The sequence below is a fragment of the Xenopus tropicalis genome, chromosome 7, assembly GCF_000004195.4.
Source record: "Xenopus tropicalis strain Nigerian chromosome 7, UCB_Xtro_10.0, whole genome shotgun sequence".
Classification (NCBI taxonomy): domain Eukaryota; kingdom Metazoa; phylum Chordata; class Amphibia; order Anura; family Pipidae; genus Xenopus; species Xenopus tropicalis.
Window position 1 is genome coordinate 7,688,931 of NC_030683.2, and position 24,268 is coordinate 7,713,198.

General features: G+C 47.8%; 1 protein-coding gene and 1 long non-coding RNA gene across 3 annotated transcripts; one reads left to right on the forward strand and one right to left on the reverse strand.

Annotated features, from left to right (window-relative positions):
* Positions 1–1,036: 1,036 nt before the first annotated feature.
* On the forward strand, positions 1,037–15,717 carry LOC116412058. 2 transcript variants are annotated; one of them, XR_004223506.1, is made up of 4 exons: positions 1,037–1,124; positions 3,907–4,041; positions 10,623–10,708; positions 15,168–15,717. It is a non-coding gene; the product is annotated as an uncharacterized LOC116412058 (long non-coding RNA). The 2 variants fall into 2 exon arrangements; XR_004223505.1 differs by lacking the exon at positions 1,037–1,124 and adding an exon at positions 1,233–1,454.
* Positions 15,718–17,959: 2,242 nt separating this feature from the next.
* LOC101733595 (protein spinster homolog 1-like) lies at positions 17,960–23,869 on the reverse strand. Its single transcript, XM_031905750.1, has 12 exons — positions 23,842–23,869; positions 23,392–23,457; positions 23,056–23,198; positions 22,815–22,966; positions 22,654–22,717; positions 22,116–22,261; positions 21,548–21,700; positions 21,103–21,292; positions 20,843–20,908; positions 20,534–20,605; positions 20,206–20,406; positions 17,960–18,049 (listed from the first exon to the last, which is right to left on the reverse strand). The coding sequence occupies exons 1-12, from the start codon at positions 23,867–23,869 to the stop codon at positions 17,960–17,962; spliced, it is 1,371 nt and encodes a 456-aa protein (XP_031761610.1).
* Between the last annotated feature and the right edge of the window lie 399 nt (positions 23,870–24,268).

Genomic DNA, 24,268 nt, shown 5'->3' on the forward strand with positions numbered 1-24,268 from the left:
CCCCTGCCTGTCTCTCCCCATTATACCCCCTGCCTGTCTCTCCCCATTATACCCCCCATGTCTCTCCCCATTATACCCCCCATGTCTCTCCCCATTATACCCCCTGCCTGTCTCTCCCCATTATACCCCTGCTGTCTCTCCCCATTATACCCCCCATGTCTCTCCCCATTATACCCCCTGCCTGTCTCTCCCCATTATACCCCCCATGTCTCTCCCCATTATACCCCTGCCTGTCTCTCCCCATTATACCCCCTGCCCGTCTCTCCCCATTATACCCCCTGCCTGTCTCCCCCATTATACCCCCTGCCTGTCTCTCCCCATTATACCCCCTGCCTGTCTCTCCCCATTATACCCCCTGCCCGTCTCTCCCCATTATACCCCCCATGTCTCTCCCCATTATACCCCCTGCCTGTCTCTCCCCATTATACCCCCTGCCCGTCTCTCCCCATTATACCCCCTGCCCGTCTCTCCCCATTATACCCCCTGCCCGTCTCTCCCCATTATACCCCCTGCCCGTCTCTCCCCATTATACCCCCTGCCCGTCTCTCCCCATTATACCCCCTGCCCGTCTCTCCCCATTATACCCCCTGCCCGTCTCTCCCCATTATACCCCCTGCCCGTCTCTCCCCATTATACCCCCTGCCCGTCTCTCCCCATTATACCCCCTGCCCGTCTCTCCCCATTATACCCCCTGCCTGTCTCTCCCCATTATACCCCCCATGTCTCTCCCCCAATATAACTTGTGCGCCCCCACCTGTCTCCCAAACTTCCCTCCCAGACTCCTCCCCACGCTGCTCCCTATGCCCCACACTCCTTTCCTCTCCCCCCCGTACCAAGGAATATGGCCAGAATTAGTCTCAAGGCCGGCTCCTCCGCCACTAGATACAACACTGAATCCCCGGTCGCCGCCATCTTCCCTCTCCCTGCCAGGCCTGCCTCGGACCCGGAGCCCCCTCACACAGGCCACGCCCAGCCAGGATGGCTCCCGCATAACCACGCCCAGCTCCCCGCTGGTTGGCTTGGCGAAAATGTGGAGCACGGATGGGCGTGGCGCTATCCTAAACAGCTTGATCCTGAGAGCCGCTCTGATTGGCTGCTGTGCGCTGGGGTTACAAGCGGTCGGTGTGAGTGGCAAGCTGGATTTGGGGAGAGACCTGGGCGCTGCGGCTGTTATTTGTTTGGGGGGGGGGGACAGCGGCATCAAATAATTATATAAAATCTTGCCCGGCCGCGTCTACTTCCTTGTGCCTGACGTCATCACGCACGTCGTTACGTGTCAGTGGGCGCGGTCTCGCAAAACTTGTTATTGGGAGTGGCGTACAGAAAATAGAAACTGCGCCATCAGGAGCAATGCGCGTTCATGTGGATTTGGCGGGCTGCCTGGCTGCAGCGGGCACTCTCACAGCGCTGGGCCCACACTGCTCCCCTGGGTACTTTATCCCTCAGTTCAGTCGGTAGGTTACATTCAGTATAATAATAATGCTACTGAGCTGCCAGCCAATGGAATGACAGGAACCGAACTGATTTTAAACAAAAACTTAAAAAAAGAAAAAATAATTGTGGGGGTTTATTTGATATTATGTAACGGTACAGTCACACACGGACCCGGGCTTCTGGCTGCTGATATAAAGCTGTTGCTGAACTTGAACAACACGCACAGCCCTATGCCGTAATGGTAACTCCTCTCCCCGTATGTGGCCAGTGGCTGTAATGTTCTAACCAGCTGCCTGTTAGTAACTGGGTGGCACCCTGGGGGTGAGGGTGAGGGTGCCAGTCTGTAAGCGGCTCCCCCCCCCCCCCAGTGAGTTTTGATTTTCCTTCTCCTTTAAGGACATTCAGTTACACTAAAGGGGAGCTGTGAGTGTATCCTCTTTAGAGATATGTGGGGAAATTATACAGATATACAGTAACATAATACTTTAGGTTTAAAAAAGACATAAATCCATCAGGTTCAGCCATAATGCCTGTATACCTGCCTAACTGTTACTGTTGTATCAGCCAGTACCACTGATTCAGGGGGGGGGATCCCACAACTTCCCAGCCCCCCCTGTAACTCCCCTTCCTTGTACCTATCTAATGTATCAGCCAGTACCACTGATTCAGGGGGGGATCCCACAACTTCCCAGCTCCCCCTGTAACTCCCCTTCCTTGTACCTATCTAATGTATCTGCCAGTACCACTGATTCAGGGGGGGATCCCACAACTTCCCAGCCCCCCTGTAACTCCCCTTCCTTGTACCTATCTAATGTATCAGCCAGTACCACTGATTCAGGGGGGGGGATCCCACAACTTCCCAGCCCCCCCTGTAACTCCCCTTCCTTGTACCTATCTAATGTATCAGCCAGTACCACTGATTCAGGGGGGGGATCCCACAACTTCCCAGCTCCCCCTGTAACTCCCCTTCCTTGTACCTATCTAATGTATCAGCCAGTACCACTGATTCAGGGGGGGATCCCACAACTTCCCAGCTCCCCCTGTAACTCCCCTTCCTTGTACCTATCTAATGTATCAGCCAGTACCACTGATTCAGGGGGGGATCCCACAACTTCCCAGCCCCCCTGTAACTCCCCTTCCTTGTACCTATCTAATGTATCAGCCAGTACCACTGATTCAGGGGGGGATCCCACAACTTCCCAGCTGCCCCTGTAACTCCCCTTCCTTGTACCTATCTAATGTATCAGCCAGTACCACTGATTCACGGGGGGGATCCCACAACTTCCCAGCTCCCCCTGTAACTCCCCTTCCTTGTACCTATCTAATGTATCAGCCAGTACCACTGATTCAGGGGGGGGAATCCCACAACTTCACAGCTGCCCCTGTAACTCCCCTTCCTTGTACCTATCTAATGTATCAGCCAGTACCACTGATTCAGGGGGGGGGGATCCCACAACTTCCCAGCTGCCCCTGTAACTCCCCTTCCTTGTACCTATCTAATGTATCAGCCAGTACCACTGATTCAGGGGGGGGGGATCCCACAACTTCCCAGCTCCCCCTGTAACTCCCCTTCCTTGTACCTATCTAATGTATCAGCCAGTACCACTGATTCAGGGGGGGATCCCACAACTTCCCAGCTCCCCCTGTAACTCCCCTTCCTTGTACCTATCTAATGTATCAGCCAGTACCACTGATTCAGGGGGGGGAATCCCACAACTTCCCAGCTGCCCCTGTAACTCCCCTTCCTTGTACCTATCTAATGTATCAGCCAGTACCACTGATTCAGGGGGGGATCCCACAACTTCCCAGCTCCCCCTGTAACTCCCCTTCCTTGTACCTATCTAATGTATCAGCCAGTACCACTGATTCAGGGGGGGATCCCACAACTTCCCAGCTCTCCCTGTAACTCCCCTTCCTTGTACCTATCTAATGTATCAGCCAATACCACTGATTCAGGGGGGGGATCCCACAACTTCCCAGCTCCCCCTGTAACTCCCCTTCCTTGTACCTATCTAATGTATCAGCCAGTACCACTGATTCAGGGGGGGATCCCACAACTTCCCAGCTCTCCCTGTAACTCCCCTTCCTTGTAGCTATCTAATGTTTTATTAGGCAAACATTATTTTTTGGGTGTACTTGTCCTTTAATCCCATGATATCCTTTGCTGAGATCATGCTGAAACAATCCTTTTGCTTTATAGCTGTACTGGTTCATAGAGAAGGTACTAATGTGGCTGCACCCAGAGCCATGGCGCTGCTGCATACCGGCACATATTGTAGCAGTTTTGCCCTGAAATCTGCTCCGTGTGCCTGCGCCTCCCCCCACGGCTCCGGGAACAGAAGGGATATTGCGCATAGGGGTGCGGTTCCGCTCATAGTAACCCCTCGTGTCCATTGTGTAGCTGCACGGGTTTAATGTTAATCATTATATTAACTCTCTATATTTAACCCTATGTGTATTTGTGCCCCTCAGGATGCTGGGAGGGATGCACCACAAAGATGCGCTGCAGCGGCTGCCGGTTACTCTGCTTCATGATATGATCATCGAGGGACTGAACATCTCGTGCCCAGTGGCATTCTGACTCCCATCATGCACAGTACCATCATGGTGAGAGGGGCTGCAGGCTAAAGCACACAATATACGGCTCATCCCAATATGCACTGTACCCCCTTTATGCCTCTCATCCCTCCTAATAACGAGCAACTGGATCCACATGGAACAGACCCCCCAAGTGAGCATTTTGCCACCAAAGTCTGTCTGTCTGAATCCCTATGTGCCATAGTTTTATTGTATCTCTCTGTACAGGCTATGAGCAAACTTAGGGGGCTGTTCCTGCTGAATTGTGCTTAGTACAGGGGAATCCCTATGTGCCATAGTTTTATGGTATATCTCTGTACAGGCTATGAGCAAACTTAGGGGGCGGTTCCTGCTGAATTGTGCTTAGTACAGGGGAATTCCTTTGCTTCCATAATTATATGGTATCTCTCTGTACAGGCTATGAGTAAACTTAGGGGGCTGTTCCTGCTGAATTGTGCTTAGTACAGGGGAATCCCTATGTGCCATAGTTATATGGTATCTCTCTATACAGGCTATGAGCAAACTTAGGGGGCTGTTCCTGCTTAATTGTGCTCAGTACAGAGACTGGGTGGGTATCACGGATGGGCATGTATATATATAATATAGGGTCAGTGTTTATAGATGGGGGGGAGGGAGTGTGGGGCATAGGGAGCAGCGTGGGGAGGAGTCTGGGAGGGAAGTTTGGGAGATGTTGGGGGGCGCACAAGTTATATTGGGGGAGAGACAGGCAGGGGGTATAATGGGGAGAGACAGGCAGGGGGTATAATGGGGAGAGACAGGCAGGGGGTATAATGGGGAGAGACAGGCAGGGGTTATAATGGGGAGAGACAGGCAGGGGTTATAATGGGGAGAGACAGGCAGGGGGTATAATGGGGAGAGACAGGCGGGGGGTATAATGGGGAGAGACAGGCGGGGGGGTATAATGGGGAGAGACGGGCAGGGGGTATAATGGGGAGAGACGGGCAGGGGGTATAATGGGGAGAGACGGGCAGGGGGTATAATGGGGAGAGACGGGCAGGGGGTATAATGGGGAGAGACGGGCAGGGGTATAATGGGGAGAGACGGGCAGGGGGTATAATGGGGAGAGACGGGCAGGGGGTATAATGGGGAGAGACGGGCAGGGGTATAATGGGGAGAGACGGGCAGGGGGTATAATGGGGAGAGACACGAGGGGTATAATGGGGAGAGACGGGCAGGGGGTATAATGGGGAGAGACGGGCAGGGGGTATAATGGGGAGAGACGGGCAGGGGGTATAATGGGGAGAGACGGGCAGGGGGTATAATGGGGAGAGACGGGCAGGGGGTATAATGGGGAGAGACATGGGGGGTATAATGGGGAGAGACATGGGGGGTATAATGGGGAGAGACGGGCAGGGGGTATAATGGGGAGAGACATGGGGGGTATAATGGGGAGAGACGGGCAGGGGGTATAATGGGGAGAGACAGGCAGGGGGTATAATGGGAGAGACAGGCAGGGGGTATAATGGGGAGAGACATGGGGGGTATAATGGGGAGAGACGGGCAGGGGGTATAATGGGGAGAGACAGGTAGGGGGTATAATGGGGAGAGACGGGCAGGGGGTATAATGGGGAGAGACAGGTAGGGGGTATAATGGGGAGAGACGGGCAGGGGGTATAATGGGGAGAGACACGAGGGGTATAATGGGGAGAGACGGGCAGGGGGTATAATGGGGAGAGACGGGCAGGGGGTATAATGGGGAGAGACGGGCAGGGGGTATAATGGGGAGAGACATGGGGAGTATAATGGGGAGAGACGGGCAGGGGGTATAATGGGGAGAGACGGGCAGGGGGTATAATGGGGAGAGACGGGCAGGGGGTATAATGGGGAGAGACATAAGCGCTGTATATAAAGTGGGAGAGAGATGGGGGCTTAGAGAGGGAACATGGAGTTGGGAGATATATAGAGTTGGGGGAAAAGAGAGTGGGGAAAGTCAAAAGATATAATAGGGATATACAGTACATGAGTGATATGTATAGTTTGGGGAGAAATATAGGAAATATAGGTGCTGTTAGAATAGGAACATAATGGGGAGAGACAAGAGTGACACAGAAGGAAAAGATATAATGGGTGCCGGCAGAAGGATACATGGGTGCCGGCAGAAGGATACATGGGTGCCGGCAGAAGGATACATGGGTGCCGGCAGAAGGATACATGGGTGCCGGCAGAAGGATACATGGGTGCCGGCAGAAGGATACATGGGTGCCGGCAGAAGGATACATGGGTGCCGGCAGAAGGATACATGGGTGCCGGCAGAAGGATACATGGGTGCTGGCAGAATGGGATGAGGGATTTAATAGATTGATGAGGAGCAGAATAAGATTGTTGGAGATGCTTGAGGGTCGGGGGGGTGGGTACTGGGAATGCCGGGGGGGCTGTAAGGTGCCACAGACAGTTACTATTTATTGGGCTGGGGGGGGCTGTTTTTGCCTCTGGGTACTGGGAATGCCAGGGGGGCTGTAAGGTGCCACAGACAGTCACTATTTATTGGGCTGGGGGGGGGCTGTTTGTGCCTCTGGGTACTGGGAATGCCAGGGGGGCTGTAAGGTGCCACAGACAGTCACTATTTATTGGGCTGGGGGGGCTGTTTGTGCCTCTGGGTACTGGGAATGCCAGGGGGGCTGTAAGGTGCCACAGACAGTCACTATTTATTGGGCTGGGGGGCTGTTTGTGCCTCTGGGTACTGGGAATGCCAGGGGGGCTGTAAGGTGCCACAGACAGTTACTATTTATTGGGCGGGGGGGGGGCTGTTTGTGCCTCTGGGTACTGGGAATGCCAGGGGGGCTGTAAGGTGCCACAGACACTCACTATTTATTGGGCTGGGGGGGCTGTTTGTGCCTCTGGGTACTGGGAATGCCCGGGGGGCTGTAAGGTGCCACAGACAGTCACTATTTATTGGGCTGGGGGGGGGGGCTATTTGTGCCTCTGGGTACTGGGAATGCCAGGGGGACTGTAAGGTGCCACAGACAGTCACTATTTATTGGGCTGGGGGGGGGGCTGTTTGTGCCTCTGGGTACTGGGAATGCCAGGGGGGCTGTAAGGTGCCACAGACAGTCACTATTTATTGGGCTGGGGGGGGGGGGCTATTTGTGCCTCTGGGTACTGGGAATGCCAGGGGGGCTGTAAGGTGCCACAGACAGTCACTATTTATTGGGCTGGGGGGGGGGCTGTTTGTGCCTCTGGGTACTGGGAATGCCAGGGGGGCTGTAAGGTGCCACAGACAGTCACTATTTATTGGGCTGGGGGGGGCTGTTTGTGCCTCTGGGTATTGGGAATGCCAGGGGGGCTGTAAGGTGCCACAGTCACTATTTATTGGGCTGGGGGGGCTGTTTGTGCCTCTGGGTACTGGGAATGCCTGGGGGCTGTAAGGTGCCACAGACAGTCACTATTTATTGGGCTGGGGGGGGGCTATTTGTGCCTCTGGGTACTGGGAATGCCAGGGGGGCTGTAAGGTGCCACAGACAGTCACTATTTATTGGGCTGGGGGGGGCTTTTTGTGCCTCTGGGTACTGGGAATGCCAGGGGGGCTGTAAGGTGCCTCTGGGTACTGGGAATGCCAGGGGGGCTGTAAGGTTCCACATTTATTGGGCTGGGGGGGTAATGTCAGGTGATGTCTCTGGGGAGGGTCGGTGGCTCCCGTGTGTGCGCCATGGAGAGTTTAGTGCCATATTTGCTGCTTATGGGAAAAGGGGTGGGAAGAGCGGTCCGGCTTGTGTGTGTTTGTGTGGTGGGGGCCTGTGTGTGTAGGAGCAGGACATTGTTATTAACTTGTAATTAAAAAGCACAAGAGAAACAAATCTTCACTTTTAAAAGTTTGGGTACTGGGGGTGTGTATCCTGCCCCCTGTATGCGGGGAGGAAGGGTTCAGTATAGTGTTGGGGGGCGGGGGGGGTTGGTTACTCTGTGAATTGCCCCTGTCCTGTCGGTGGCAGAGTTGTGGTTTGTACTCTGTATGAGGGCGGGGGAGAGGCCTATATTCTGGAGGGGGTGTGGCCTCTCCCACCTATAGGGGTAAGGGAGAGTGTCTATTCTAATTGGAGGGAGGGTCCTGTCTCATGTTGGGCAGGGTAAGGGGTGTGGCATGTAGCTAGAGGTGTGTCCTACATGTGGGGGTTAGGGCGAGTGTCCTGCTTTTGGGGGTGTATGGGGGGGCAGAGTGTCTTTTCTCCATTGGATAAGGAGGGGGAGTGTCCTACCCTGTGCATGGGTGGGGGAGGGGCTGGGGATGTGCCATATTTCTATGTGGCAGTGGATTTGGGGGTTCCTGGCCATGTCTCCTGCATGTTGGGTGACATTAAGGACCAATCCTGATTCAATGTTGTTGGGGGGCGCGTATTCTTCTACAAGTCATGGGGCTAGGGTGCTGTGTCTCCTTAGGGTGCAACTGGGCTACCAGAGTGCCATTGCCTCCTCCTATACCATTAGCACTCTGTATGGAATTGCTGTGAGAGTGGGCCTAGGTAAAAAATAAATACCGGCCTTCCTATATGTTAATCTAATTTTTCTATTAATCCCATTGGGGTAAAGCATTGCTTTTACTGGTCAAGCCAGTAATTACTCTCCAGGCGGCAACCCTCGCCCTAGGGGCCCATTCCCCCATCCTCTGTATGAGGGTGACAGTAGGGGGCTTTTGTTGGGTGAGGGGGGGACATGTCTCCTGTGTTGGAAGGGGGGGCAGTGGGTATGTATGTGGGGGGCAGGGGGAATGGGCAGTTGCAAGCCTTTAATAGGCACAACATTGTTATATTGTTATAAACATTCATACAAATTGCACCGGTGGTTTCATCTTTCTTTTTCCCATGTTTTATTCAATTTTGCTCATAGATTGAGATATGTGTTTTATGAACTTAACATTAATTTCCTGCCGCGAACATGCTGTGTCAGTAGCACCTTCCAGATCACTGGCTCGTGTTTAAAGGGAATATTGTCATGGGAAGCCATGTATGTTACAAACCCATCAGTTTATAGAGCTGCCTGGCTTAGAAATATAAGCTTTATGTAGTATTTCCGTATGTGATACACTGCATGTTCCTCCCTGCCTTTTATATTGTGTGTGAAATAGTTCAGCCGTGTCTCTGTTGTGCATCACTCATTGTACAGATGCTTGGGATACGTTGGCGCCGGTGTGTAGCCGCTCTAGCATGGGCTAAAGTAATGTAGTGTTGATGGTTTGATGTAGTGAGCGGCAGGGAAAGGGATATCTAAAGGTCCCCATACACGGGCCGATAGTAGCCTCCGATATGGGTCCCTTGGAGCGATTGGGCAGCTAATGGGCCAGTGTATGGGCACTTCCGACCCCATCGGCTCGTTGGTGCGGCCCCCGGACTGACTTTACCTATGCCCGTCATTATAATTGGGCCAAACAATCGAATGACCTTGGATTCTCCCAATATCGCCCACCCGTAAGTGGGATCTCATGGTGTATGGGGACCTTAAGAGAGCACTGCATTGTGTGATTGCCGCCATGTTATGTTGCCTTTGTGTTTGTCACAGCAGCAAAAATAAAACAACAAATACCTGATTGTTCCTTTGCACTTTACCTGGTTACAAAAGTGTAAGTTATGATACATGAACGTTACATTCAAAATGATGGATCTTCTTAAAAAGATAAACTGGGAACCCATGGGGTGCCCCCGTGTCCAGCAACAGCTTAAAGGGGATGCCCACCTTTGAGTTAACTTTTAGTGTGATGTAGAGAGTGACATTCTGAGACAATTTGCAATTGGTCTTTATTTTTTATTATTTGTAATATTTTTTTTTTTTTGTCATTTTCAGTTCAGCAGCTCTCCAGTTTGGAGTTTCAGCAGCTATTTGGTTGCTAGGGTCCAAGTTACCTTAGCAGCCAGGAATTGGTTTGGAAGAGAGGCTGAAATATGAATAGGGGAGGGGCTGATAGCAAAGAAAGTTACAACAAGTAATAATAACAAAACTGGAGCCTCACAGAGCAATAGTTTTTTGCTGCCGGGGTCAGTGACCCCCATTTGAAAATTGCAAAGACTTGGAAGAAGAAGGCGACAAATAATTAAAAAACTATAACAAACAAATAAATAATGAAGACCAATTGAAAAGTTCCTTGGAATTTCCATTCTATAATATAATGAAAGTTTACTTGTTGCTTTGGGAGTCTGGTTTTTTTTTTGGTCTTGCAGCTTTAAAGAAACTCCCAAGGGCCAAGTTACACTGGTCAAAATCCAGTTGTACCAGGGCAGGGAACTGTTAGCGCTGAACTCTTACAATTCAGTTTTGATGGGGGCCGGCGGCACTGTAGGACAGGAACCAATCCGCTGCTAGACTGACCTGATAGGGAACTGAAGTCTGTCTGTGTGACTTCAGTGCTATGATTCTGGCAGGAGCCGTTAGGACACGCCCACCCCTCATTTGAAACACAGACACACATTTCATTTTTAGCCTAAAATGCAACCAGCATCATATATTATTCATTGTTGCCTACAAGGCTGGGGAAGTTCTCACTGGCTAAATGCTTTACAGTATTCCTGTACGTGTAAGAATCCTTCTTTGTATAAATTATGGAACCTTTCACCTCATTGTAACATTTCTTCTCTTCTTCCCTTCTCTCTCGGCTGAATCTCAAGGAGAACACATTTATATCCCACGGGTGTATCAAACACAATGGGAATAGAGACACCAAGTGACAGAAATGCTAATGTAGCTAATGTAGGTAAGTATTTATACAATTAGCCCGTTAAAGGGCAAGTTCAGTGTTATGTTTATTCTGGAGGCCTAACCATTGCAACCAGATTCTTTGTGGCTGGCTGATCAGAACTCATTTATTCATGGTTGCATTGGCTTCCTACACCATTGTGACATTATAGCTGTTAGGTGAGCACCCCCCTAAAGGGCCCCTATATTTTATTTTCTGTTTAAGCTGCTTTGTTTAGAGACAGGCTTTTATATAGGCAATTCACCAGCCCTCAGCAAGGGAAATTAGCACTGGTGGCACGCATAGTACTGGCTTTTGCCTGTGGGCAAGAATAACGTTTGCTGTGGCTAAACTTGGAAATACATCTGGGTACACCAAGAATGTGTCCTGATAGAATTGGTTACACTAGTCTGAATACTGGTGAGGCAGGCTGCACTAGCATGCGTTCCACTGGTCCTGGGTACACTGGCAGCTCAACCATTCATATTGTTGGATGGGGGTGCATTTACCATGCATACTACTGCATTTGGATAAGGTAAATGGGCATATTGATGGTGCACTGGGCTTATATACTACACATACTGTTGGCTCTGGGTACCCTGGGCATATATACTACACATACTGTTGGCTCTGGGTACCCTGGGCATATATACTACACATACTGTTGGCTCTGGGTTCACTGGGCATATATACTACACATACTGTTGGCTCTGGGTGCACTGGGCTTATATACTACACATACTGTTGGCTCTGGGTGCACTGGGCATATATACTACACATACTGTTGGCTCTGGGTGCACTGGGCTTATATACTACACATACTGTTGGCTCTGGGTGCACTGGGCATATATAGTACACATACTGTTGGCTCTGGGTGCACTTGGCTTATATACTACACATACTGTTGGCTCTGGGTACCCTGGGCTTATATACTACACATACTGTTGGCTCTGGGTGCACTGGGCATATATACTACACATACTGTTGGCTCTGGGTGCACTGGGCTTATATACTACACATACTGTTGGCTCTGGGTGCACTGGGCATATATAGTACACATACTGTTGGCTCTGGGTGCACTTGGCTTATATACTACACATACTGTTGGCTCTGGGTACCCTGGGCTTATATACTACACATACTGTTGGCTCTGGGTTCAGGGCCGCCATCAGGGGGGCACAGGGGGTACAGTCGTCCCGGGCCCGGCCGATTTTAACTTTAAAAGGGGGCCCGGCCGTGCTAAAGTTTTCTTAGTAGCTCGGGCCCCCTTTAATCAGTTCCGGGCCCTGTCATTGGTGGTCAGCGGGGGATCCTATTGGTCGCGCCCCGTGCGTACATCACGTCAGTACGCACGGGGCGCAACCTTATAAAAGGGCCTGTGTTCTGCCGGCAGTCAGAAGGGAAGAGGTGTCGGCAGGGAAGGGCCTCGCCGCCGCTGAAGATGCCGCCGCTGAAGATGCCGCCGCTGCCGAACTAGACGCAAGGGCTGTGCTGGCTACCAATGTACTGGGGGGGGCCCTGCTGGCTACCAATGTACTGGGGGGGGCCCTGCTGGCTACCAATGTACTGGGGGGGGCCCTGCTGGCTACCAATGTACTGGGGGGGGCACTGCTGGCTACCAATGTACTGGGGGGGGGGCACTGCTGGCTACCAATGCATTAGGGGGGCCCTGCTGGCTACCAATGTACTGGGGGGGGCACTGCTGGCTACCAATGTACTGGGGGGGCACTGCTGGCTACCAATGCATTAGGGGGGCCCTGCTGGCTACCAATGTACTGGGGGGGCACTGCTGGCTACCAATGTACTAGGGGGGGCCCTGCTGGCTACCAATGTACTAGGGGGGGGGCCTGCTGGCTACCAATGTACTAGGGGGGGGCCCTGCTGGCTACCAATGTACTAGGGGGGCACTGCTGGCTACCAATGTACTGGGGGGGCACTGCTGGCTACCAATGTACTAGGGGGGGCTGTGCTTGCTACCAATGTACTGGGGGGGCACTGCTGGCTACTAATGTACTGGGGGGGGCCTGTTGTCTACCATGTATTAGGGGCCCTGCTTGCTACCAATGTACTAGAGGGGGGCACTGCTGGCTACCACGTATTAGGGGGGCCCTGCTGGCTACCAATGTCTCATGTCTGTGAGTCCTTTGTACTGGTGGGAGGGGGGCCCAGAAAATGTTGTTGTGAGGGGCCCCGTGATTTCTGATGGCAGCCCTGTCTGGGTTCACTGGGCTTATATACTACACATACTGTTGGCTCTGGGTGCAATGGGCATATATACTACACATACTGTTGGCTCTGGGTGCACTGGGCATATATACTACACATACTGTTGGCTCTGGGTGCACTGGGCATATATACTACACATACATTTTGAACTTGATGGACGTATGTCTTTTTTCAACCCAACTTACTATGTTACTGTTGGCTCTGCGGTCACTGGGCATATATACTACACATACTGTTGGCTCTGCGGTCACTGGGCATATATACTACACATACTGTTGGCTCTGGGTGCACTGGGCTTATATACTACACATACTGTTGGCTCTGGGTGCACTGGGCATATATACTACACATACTGTTGGCTCTGGGTACCCTGGGCTTATATACTACACATACTGTTGGCTCTGGGTTCACTGGGCTTATATACTACACATACTGTTGGCTCTGGGTGCAATGGGCATATATACTACACATACTGTTGGCTCTGGGTGCACTGGGCATATATACTACACATACTGTTGGCTCTGGGTGCACTGGGCATATATACTACACATACTGTTGGCTCTGCGGTCACTGGGCATATATACTACACATACTGTTGGCTCTGCGGTCACTGGGCATATATACTACACATACTGTTGGCTCTGGGTGCACTGGGCATATATACTACACATACTGTTGGCTCTGGGTACCCTGGGCTTATATACTACACATACTGTTGGCTCTGGGTGCAATGGGCATATATACTACACATACTGTTGGCTCTGGGTGCAATGGGCATATATACTACACATACTGTTGGCTCTGGGTGCACTGGGCATATATACTACACATACTGTTGGCTCTGGGTGCACTGGGCTTATATACTACACATACTGTTGGCTCTGGGTGCAATGGGCTTATATACTACACATACTGTTGGCTCTGGGTGCACTGGGCATATATACTACACATACTGTTGGCTCTGGGTGCAATGGGCATATATACTACACATACTGTTGGCTCTGGGTGCAATGGGCATATATACTACACATACTGTTGGCTCTGGGTGCACTGGGCATATATACTACACATACTGTTGGCTCTGGGTGCACTGGGCATATATACTACACATACTGTTGGCTCTGGGTGCAATGGGCTTATATACTACACATACTGTTGGCTCTGGGTGCACTGGGCTTATATACTACACATACTGTTGGCTCTGGGTGCAATGGGCTTATATACTACACATACTGTTGGCTCTGGGTGCACTGGGCATATATACTACACATACTGTTGGCTCTGGGTGCACTGGGCATATATACTACACATACTGTTGGCTCTGGGTGCAATGGGCATATATACTACACATACTGTTGGCTCTGGGTGCACTGGGCATATATACTACACATACTGTTGGCTCTGGGTGCACTGGGCATATATACTACACATACTGTTGGCTCTGGGTGCAATGGGCTTATATACTACACATACTGTTGGCTCTGGGTGCACTGGGCTTATATACTACACATACTGTTGGCTCTGGGTGCAATGGGCTTATACACTACACATACTGTTGGCTCTGGGTGCACTGGGCATATATACTACACATACTGTTGGCTCTGGGTGCAATGGGCTTATATACTACACATACTGTTGGCTCTGGGTGCACTGGGCATATATACTACACATACTGTTGGCTCTGGGTGCACTGGGCATATATACTACACATACTGTTGGCTCTGGGTGCAATGGGCATATATACTACACATACTGATGGCTCTGGGTGCAATAGGCATATATACTACACATACTGATGGCTCTGGGTGCAATGGGCATATACACTACACATACTGTTGGCTCTGGGTGCACTGGGCATATATACTACACATACTGTTGGCTCTGGGTGCACTGGGCATATATACTACACATACTGTTGGCTCTGGGTGCACTGGGCATATATACTACACATACTGATGGCTCTGGTTGCACGGGTAGGTATGCCGGCTATGCATATTGTTGGATATAAGGTCAGTGGGCAGGCATACTGATGGATGTGTGTACCTTAAGCTGAATAGCGCTAGTTGGTGTATGCTGTTAGTTTTGGGAGGCATATATACAATAGGCTTTGCTTGCAGTGCAGATTCATGACAATGAGTCTGGCCCATTCATACTGGCTACACAAGGGAAACACTATGAACTCCACTGTTTGCTGGCTTAGGGCACTAAAATAACTAAATAACCATATAAAACCCTTTTATTTTTTTAATAGAGTCTGATTCTGAACTAAGTGGAGCAGAGCAAAACAAATATGAAGAAAATGGAAATGTGGCAGAATCTTCTATTACTGAAGCCAGACTTCACTCCAAAGCAAAGCGCCGCCTGAGGAAGAATTCCCCCCGGGACTCGGGGAGAGGCGAGTTCGGGGGAGTTCCAGAAATCTGTCTTGCCCTGCCCCCGCCTTTCCCTGGTAGGGAGCAGAAGTTTTCTCTGGAGCCTCTGGAGGTAAAGAAGGGCCAGAACTAGGGGTAACTAGGCAGAAAGGGTTTGTGTTGTGCCCCCCAAGTGTTGCCCCCTAGGCACGTGCCCCTTGTGCCTTCCCCTAGTTCCGGCCCTGCCCATAGGCTTCTTTTCCCCCTGGTTCTCCCCTTTGTGGGTGGGAGAGATAGACAGACTGCAGCCCTGTTCAACATGAGCCAATGAATGGGGCTTGTACTGAACATTCCTTTTGCCTATATGAAGCCGCTTTCACTTTAGCACTTCCTTGATAAACCTATGTACAGTGGGCATGGAACTGTTCAGTAGCCTCTGGGGTTCATATTTAGGGGGTTTATATGGCTGCCTAACGGCCTGTAGGAGATAAGATGCTGCATAAGGGAAGTTTTGAGGTGATTTTTGGAAAAGTCATAAAACTTCCCCTCTGCCCCTCAACTTCTCCTCCACCCCTCAACCACATGAGCAGATAAACTGCCCGTTATGGGTTTGTGCCAATAACAAATGGCAGATCTATAGTGCAGCCAATTTTGCCATTATTATACCATTGCGCACCATATAATATTTATCCCATGGGAAATTCCGTAGGGCACATCTGTAACAGGCAGTGTAATACAGCAACTGAATTGATGACCTTTTTGGAGAAGCCCCTCCATTTTTTTCCACATTTGGGTTAGGGGGGAATTTGTAGTTTTTGCAGATAAACAATAACTGTAGTGTTTTACTTATATGCTATATATCGGCTGTGTAAAATCCTGCCTGGAATTGAACCGGAGACCTGCAGGCTGCTGGGCAGTATCATTACCACTGCTCTATATGAGCTGACAGATCCTGGTTCCCTGCTGTGTAACCCGTGTATATACATGTAGGTAGGGTTAGTTGTGTATTTGGGTCTGACCCCTGCCTGTATCCTGACTCCGAGTGAACTCCGCCTGGACTGACCCCTTGCCTGTGTGACTTCTGGATCCTGATTCTGTACTGCGCTCCTGTTCCGGTTCTGACCCGGCCTGCCTGACACCGACCCAGTAATCTCCTCCAGTCCTTCTCTAACGATCTGGTACCCTTGCTTGCCCAGAACCTTTGCCTTGGTCCTCTCACTGTAAGACCTGGCGGCACCCGAGTAGCGGAGGGCTCCACCCGAAGCCAAAGGTGGCTGTTATAGGCAGAAGCGTGAGCCGTGACCGGGCCCTTGGCGATTGTTCTGGGTTTTGGGTTACCGATCGTGACAGCAGCTCACACACAAAATAGTAGATTTTTCTTTGTCATTAAGCAAGACGCACTGGTATCCAATCTACATCCGGCTAATGTCATTGTTTACAACTGCTGTATATTTAGATAATTCGGACATGGTCACTAAGACACACGCACACAGGTATTGGACAATAGTAATAAAACATATATTCATAGATAGATAACAGAGGAATATTATACAGCGGATAAAGCTAAAAGGCGGTTTAATATCAGACGAAAGTCCAAGATTTTCGTTAAGTCCACGTGGGGACACTGCCCAGATGGTATAACCTGCAGGCTTCCGGTTCATGTAAGGCAGGGTCACTATTATATATAATAAATATCACCATGTCCAGCTCAAACATCAACTCACCAAAAGTAGAACGCGCTCCAGGTCCATTTACTTGTTTTAAGCAACTTATCTATTGCCTTATGGTCTTGGAGCACAAAACGCGTAAGGCAATAGAGATGTTGCTTAAATAAAGTAAATTGTTTTTAAATTATTATTACGGTGACCTTTGTGGGTTTTCTCCTGTTTTGATGTTGAGGGACAAGGCCACGATTGCTTCATTTTGGGAAAATTGGAATTCTTTCGCCATACAGTGAAATGCGAGTAAACCATAGCCGGTATTCTAAAGTTTCTTGCCCTATTTTGGCCCAGTTTCCAAACGAGAATCTTTCACCTGAGATATGAGATTCATCTGATTGGATCATGTTGATGGGATGCGGCCATTGCGCCATGGACTGGATGAACAAGGCAATGCACTCTTTGCCCCGATAGGATCTTTAAACTTTCCTAATCCACATCTGCTCATGTATGTGGAGCCCCATACACAGACCAATAATCTGCTGATGCAGTCCGTTGGCAGATTTTATCAGCACTTTAAGGGCAGATCTGTGGCTCCCAATCCTTTCATTCAAGGAGTAGTAGTCTTGCCCACATATTACATGCCACATGGGCATGGCACAATATACACCACGTATGTGGCGGTGCATGTAAGTTTGTGTTGGATGTTACACAGTTTGCCTGTGTGGGGGAGATGGACAGTCTGTCCCTATGAGCATGGGCCTACAGATACCCTTCAGGCAGCTACAGCACGTCAGTTTTCATTATGCTGTAAGCCGATTGGCCTGTCCCCTATTGTAAAATCTCATGTTTTCCTCCATTGTACTGGAGTTTTATCTGGTCACTGTTAATACATGGGCTGAAACATTGGGAGTAGGCGATACCTCTGATAGTGGCTGGGCACCGGCAGCATGTTGATATTATGATCCATGGGTTTCCCAAATAAGTTTCGCTCACCCCCATCTGCATTTTAAAATTTTGAAAGGTCAGGAAACTCAATACAAACCCTTCCAAATAGCAGTCTGTGCACTGAAGGTATAAGATATATTATCAGAAGCCTTGCTAACAATATTTTCTTTCTCATACTGCAATATAATTAAGTTGGCAAAGAGGGCAGCGGGACAAATTGGGACTGATGAATAATATAAATATATATATTTATATTCTGACGTATGGGATTAGGTACAATAAATGTTACTAGCCGTGGGTCCATATTGGCCTAAGGCTAATGTCACACCAGGTACAGTATATATATTTATTTATTTTTTTTATTTTTAAAAAACTTTTTCATAACAATCATCAAAGTTGCTTATTACATATGGAAGTTGACATGTAATTATAACAGAATAATGATTATGTCTATTAAGATTCTCATTCATCCAGGCCATGATATACAGTTTCTAGTAGAATTAAGTCTAAAACAACTGGACTTTTCTGAGTTTTTCTTGAAAACGTTTCACCACTCATCCGAGTGGCTTCTTCAGTTCAAATGACTGGTAGGGAATTCCCTGGTATTTAAACCCTTGAGGGTAGTACAGACACGAACATCCAATCACAACAGTTCCATTGAACTTATTCAGTTAGGTGTTGGCTGGAACTGACAGGTGTAAGAAGGCATGATCCAGTCACAACGGTACCATGATTCTCAATGATGCATTGGTTAATCCTTCAAAGTACATGACGAAGTGTGAACTGTTGTAAAACCGCCGGGGTAAGGATGTCAAAGCGGCATTGTGTGTTGATGACAAGCGGTGTCGCAGGCCCCCTCCTCTGTTCACGGATGGTTTTTCCAGGCTGGCATAAATGGCCTCTTTCAAACTATCTGTCCTTTTGGTCCAAAATATGCACGTTACTGTCCTCAAAAAAGTGTCCTTCTTCTTTCTTCTCTCTTGTTCTTCTTTGAGGTGTAGATAGACTGCTGAGTCTTGTCCTGAGGAGTTACCCCCCTTACGTTGTGCCAAGTCAGAGCACTCTTCACTACACTGGTCAGCATAGACCACATTACTTTTCATGAGCTAAAACAGAGCTCATGGTCTTCCCGCCCAAACCTGGCCCTCCTCCTCCTTTCACCATTACTATTGATGGCATGACCATCAACCCTGTAAATTCTGCACGCTGCCTTGGGGTTATCTTTGACCAGTCCCTCTCCTTCTCTAACCATATTAATAACACTGCCAAAACCTGCCGCTTTTTGCTCCGCAATATTGCCAAGATACGCCCCTTTCTTTCACAAGCAACAGCTAAAACACTAATTTATGCCCTTATCCTTTCCTGCTTAGATTACTGCAATCTCCTACTAACCGGCCTCCCAGACTCCCACCTCTCTCCCCTGCAATCAATCTTAAACTCTGCTGCCAGGATCCTCCTGCACTCTCCTAAGAGGGATCCTGCTCAGCCTCAATTAAGCTCACTAGCATGGCTGCCTGTCAAGCAAAGGATAGCTTACAAAATCCTTCTGCTGACATTCAAAGCCCTTCACTCCTCTGCTCCTCACTACATTCCCTCACTGGTCTCCCTACATGTTCCTGGTCGTCTCCTCCGCTCCTCTCAGAGCCTCCGTCTCTTTACACCACCCACACCCACTGCGCTCTCTCGTCTTAAACCTTTCTATTTCGCTGCTCCTTACCTCTGGAACTCTATCCCTGAATCCCTCCGTAGGGAACACTCACTAACTCTCTTTAAGAAAAAACTCAGCTGTTACCTTCTGGAGCAATAAGACATTATTTTGCCCAGTCCTGCGCTTAAGTTCAAATGCCCATACCTGATGCACTCTTACCTTCCAGTTTGTGCCTGTATGTTACCCAACCACTTAGATTGTAAGCTCTACGGGGCAGGGACCTCCTTCCTACTGTGTCTCATACTACATGGCACTTATATATATATATATACATATGTGTATTTATTGTATTTATTGTATTTATTTATTATATCACTTATCCTCCCTGTGTGTAATTTTGTATTCTGTAAGACTGTACAGCGCTGCGTACCCTTGTGGCGCTTTATAAATAAAGTTATACATACATACATACATACATACATGTGCTTTGGTGTAGGGTCTTTAAGGTGCACCAGCTTTTGTCTCAGAGTGTTGCTGGGGGGGTGAGGGAGGTGAGAGTTGGGGGAGGGGGAGCTGGGGGGAGCTTTTCTCCCAGCTCCCCAACCCCTTCCTCCCTCCCTCTCCCACTTCCAGCTCCTCCCCCTCTAGCCTCTGTCCCCTGTATCTCTCTATACCCCTTTGTACCTTGAACAAGCTTTTCTCCACATCAGATTGTCTTGGGGTAGCGTTCTTGTCCGCTGCTTCCCGATCCTTTCTGAAGCTCAAATTTAAATAAAGGAAGCAGGTTCCTCCAATCACTGCCACTACTGTTAAAAACATTAGGGCAAATTGCATGCATTCAAAGGAAGTCTTCTCAGAATTCGACTCCTGGATCTTAACAGATATCTGTCAGATAGAAAAGATAGAGTAATTATAACTATTCTTTATTTATAGAGTTCTGACACATTTAAAATTTCTAAAATAAATCAGAACAGATTGTACTTACATATTCAATAATAAATGGAGCACCTACGCCTGCAATCAACCGCGTCAGGAAGGCCTGTAGCTGTCCAGCGATTGTGTAGAATTTTGGCCGTATTACAGACTGGGGGGAGAGAAAAGAGTCAGTGAGGGTAGGGATTGCTTCACAAGGAACAGCACAAAGGCAGATATTACAGGAATTGCATTACTTAGTCACTGAGGGACCAAAGGAGCCTGATAGATGACTGCCAGTGATGGCATTACATTATCATTAGCAGAACAAATCGAGGATGATATTGCCCTAGCCAGCTATGGATCATGCTATAGAGAAACAGACAAAAGTGCATGAAAAGTTCCTTACCAGCATCATATCCTCTGATAGGGCCTGGTTTAAGCTCAGGAAAACTCCACTGATAAAGAGGAATACCTGAAGGGCGAGAGAAGGGAAAATCAGATATAGAAAGCAAACAAGTCATTCCCTCCAAAAATGCCCTAAATCTGCCATTGGCTATTGTCACCCACCTACTGCTAGCCCTGTACCCTTGTCCTAAAGCCACAGCTACATACACAGTGCAAGGAAATAAACATAAACCCATGTTAGATTAAACCGATAATACTCACACATGGAAGGACAATGCCATCTTTGATGAAAAACAAAAATAAAGAGAAGATGGGTGTAAAGGCAAAGAGTCCTACGGCGCAGACCCATGGATCTGCACTGTGAGGCTCTTTGCTCAATAGCTTGCTGATTTCCATCCCTAACAGCATGCCGAGTACATCCGCTGCACATTTGATTGCTGAGTAGATCATACTAGGGGAAAGAAAGACAAGGGTGTTGAGTACAAACTGCCGACTTCTGTGTTGCACCATATTATATCTACATTCCTTGTGTATGTTCTACTGCCAGGAAAACCATTGCTAGGTTACCAATAGCATAATATAACATAAATACATAAATACAAGTTACAAATATGTTGGGAGATTTATTAACACATATTAGTAGTATTATAATTAATAATATACAGAAGTTTTGATAAAGCCAAAGAGAGTATGAAATGAAACTTACAAGTCACTGTAGTAACTCTGAGACAAGAAAAGGGGCCATTGTTTCCCCGTCTCATTCCTGGTTCTGTCCAAGAAATCAGGAATAACTGCAAACATGCCCTCGTGAATAAAGTCCACACTAAGGGAACCTATCATAATAAGGGCAAAGCTCCACCTGAAAGAGGAAAGGTGACATTAGTGGCACATGAATAACTTTTATTTCTCATTCATCAAAAAAATGAAAAGACATTACTTTGCAATATCAATATAAAAATAGTTTCCATAAAACTGAGCTTCTGATTATTATTGCAATGTATTTGCTTTAATGTTCCCCAATGGAAGACATTTTTATTGTCACATAAATCTGAATGCCCACCCATTCAGTGCAGACATAATACAGCTTATTCAGATATAGACAATGCGCAAATGTGTCATGGAAATTCTGTAGCTTCAATTTATTTACTTTGGCTTCTTGTGACATTAATCATTGCAATCCCACAGAACATGAATGCTTTTGTATTTGCTAAACTAAACATGTCAGAGGGACTAGATCGTCAGCTCCTTTTGCCTAAAGATAAAGAGATACTCACGTCAGCAGAGGCTTCAAACAGGAAAAGAGGGAACATTCCACTTGAGGTTCATCATCTTCATCCTCTTCTTCCGTGTTGCCTCCAGATGGGTCCTTCATAAATACCAGTAGTAGGCTCAAACAAATGACTCCAAGGCACGGCGCTATCTGTATCCAGATAAAGACAACTGACAGTTAGCCGACTGCATGATTAACACTGGCTGAATGTAAAAGCACAAGAACTGGCCAATGGCTGAGCAGATACTCTGCTCCCTCTAAATCTGGACCACTTATATTACCAGAAACAGCCTAAAGGGGACTATTGTTCCTGGTGCATTTCAAAGGCCTAATGCCAGAAAAAATAATCATCTAGCCAGTTGGTCACTATAATGCCCACGTTGAAAATTGTTTTCAGTTAGTTGCTTTTTTTTCTGAAAGTTATATTTATGTGCTGTGATATACAATACAGTATTTTATAGATGCCAGATGAGTTATATGTCTAAATGCTAACAGATATCTTACTCTAAGCGTTATGGCGCTCAGCTGAATATATCACTTACCAGTCGTGCCACGTGCCAGGAGAATTGGTTGGCCACTAATGCTGCTATGCAGATCGCTATTAGCCTGAAGAGGAGAATGCAAAGAGTTCAGGGTTAATATAAAAGAATGAGCACAAGCAGAAGAAAACAATATACACTCACATGTAAGACTTAGTACTTACCTGAAAAGAAAGCTACACAGCTGAGATCCAAATATGGCGAGTCTTCGATTGGACGCTGAGAACATGTGTCCAATCAGTGGTAAAGCACAGCTTAAGAAAAAATCTGCTAATATGTCCAGTAATCCTCGCAGAAGTAGGATGAGCCAGAACCACTACAAGAAAAGGGACATAATCCTTATTCATTGTTTCATATTGTATCTGAATATCACAGAATATGAGCAGAAAGAAAGCTGAATATTACCTGCTTGGGTACAAAACAGAAGGTAAAAGTGAGCAGGGTCCAAAGTGTCATCCCTATACACATTATAGTCTTCTGGCTTAACCAATCTCCAAAATATCTAAAGACAGGACTTATAGCCAGAATGGTGAAGCCAAGAGCAAATACTGTAGGGGGAGAAAGAATGAGATTGTGAGACATAGCTAGTAAGAGCCAGAGATGGAACAAACAGAAAGAGAGTGCCGCAGAAGGAAATATATGGAATATTATTATATTTCCATTAATGCAGAGAGAAAGACATAGCATTATAGACAATAAAAGACACAGATATTTGAGTAACACAAGGAAATGTGCCCTTACGTCCATCTACAAGTGCAGTCTTCTTTATATCAATGCCGTATTCTTCTTCAATTAATGGCATCACAGCTATAAATACAATAAAAGGACAATGAAGTGAAGTTAGTAACATGGCGGTTTTACACATAGAGATAATAGTAAAACTATAAAGGACTCTGTGAAGAAGAATAGCCCCCCAGCTTATATACTGATTACCCCCCAAAGTTTGGATCTAACATGGCAAATGGCAGTTATATAAAAATGGGTGATATTGATAGGTCCAAATGACCCATCTGAAATTAGAGCTTTGGGAAAAGCAGCAAAAGAAGAGGAAATAGTGGAAGAGCCAAAGACTATGCCGGGGCAATAAACAGATGAGAGAGAAGAAATCTGCTTTTTCTAAGGGAATTTGCTTGCTAATTGTATGCTCAGGACACAGAATACTAAAGTCGTTTAGCTGGCCTTGCCCCTTACCTTCTGTAAAATATCTATCAAACACCATGACTGCAGTTATAATTAGCATCACCGCCCAATTCAGGATACGGGGTATTTTCGTCTTCGTTCCATTCTCTTCTTCAAGTGTTTTAATAGGTTTTGATTTAAATTTTTTAAAAATAAAAAAGTCCAAAAAATGATGGAATGTTTTAGAACTGCAACAAATAGAGAATAAAATTAGGCTTCTGGCAAAAAATCCCTCATCTCTGTCTCATGTTCCGCGAGGGAGAACGGACAGGAAACAAAGACGCCGGTTACAAACCAAATATCTGACTAATAAAAATGTAGGCTCTGAGCTCTGACCAACAACACAACATTCCTGGCTGCCATAGGGAACCTAAAGCAACCGGGAATGTCAGAAATATAAATACAATAATATAAATTATATTACTATTAATGATAATAA

Coding starts and splice junctions, on each gene's coding strand:
- LOC101733595 (XM_031905750.1), bottom strand. CDS start 23,869: ATGGTGTTTGATAGATATTTTACAGAAG. Junction 23,458..23,841: donor TGATAGATATTTTACAGAAG/GTAAGGGGCAAG, acceptor TTGTATTTATAG/CTGTGATGCCATTAATTGAA. Junction 21,293..21,547: donor CAGAGTTACTACAGTGACTT/GTAAGTTTCATT, acceptor TCTTTCCCCTAG/TATGATCTACTCAGCAATCA.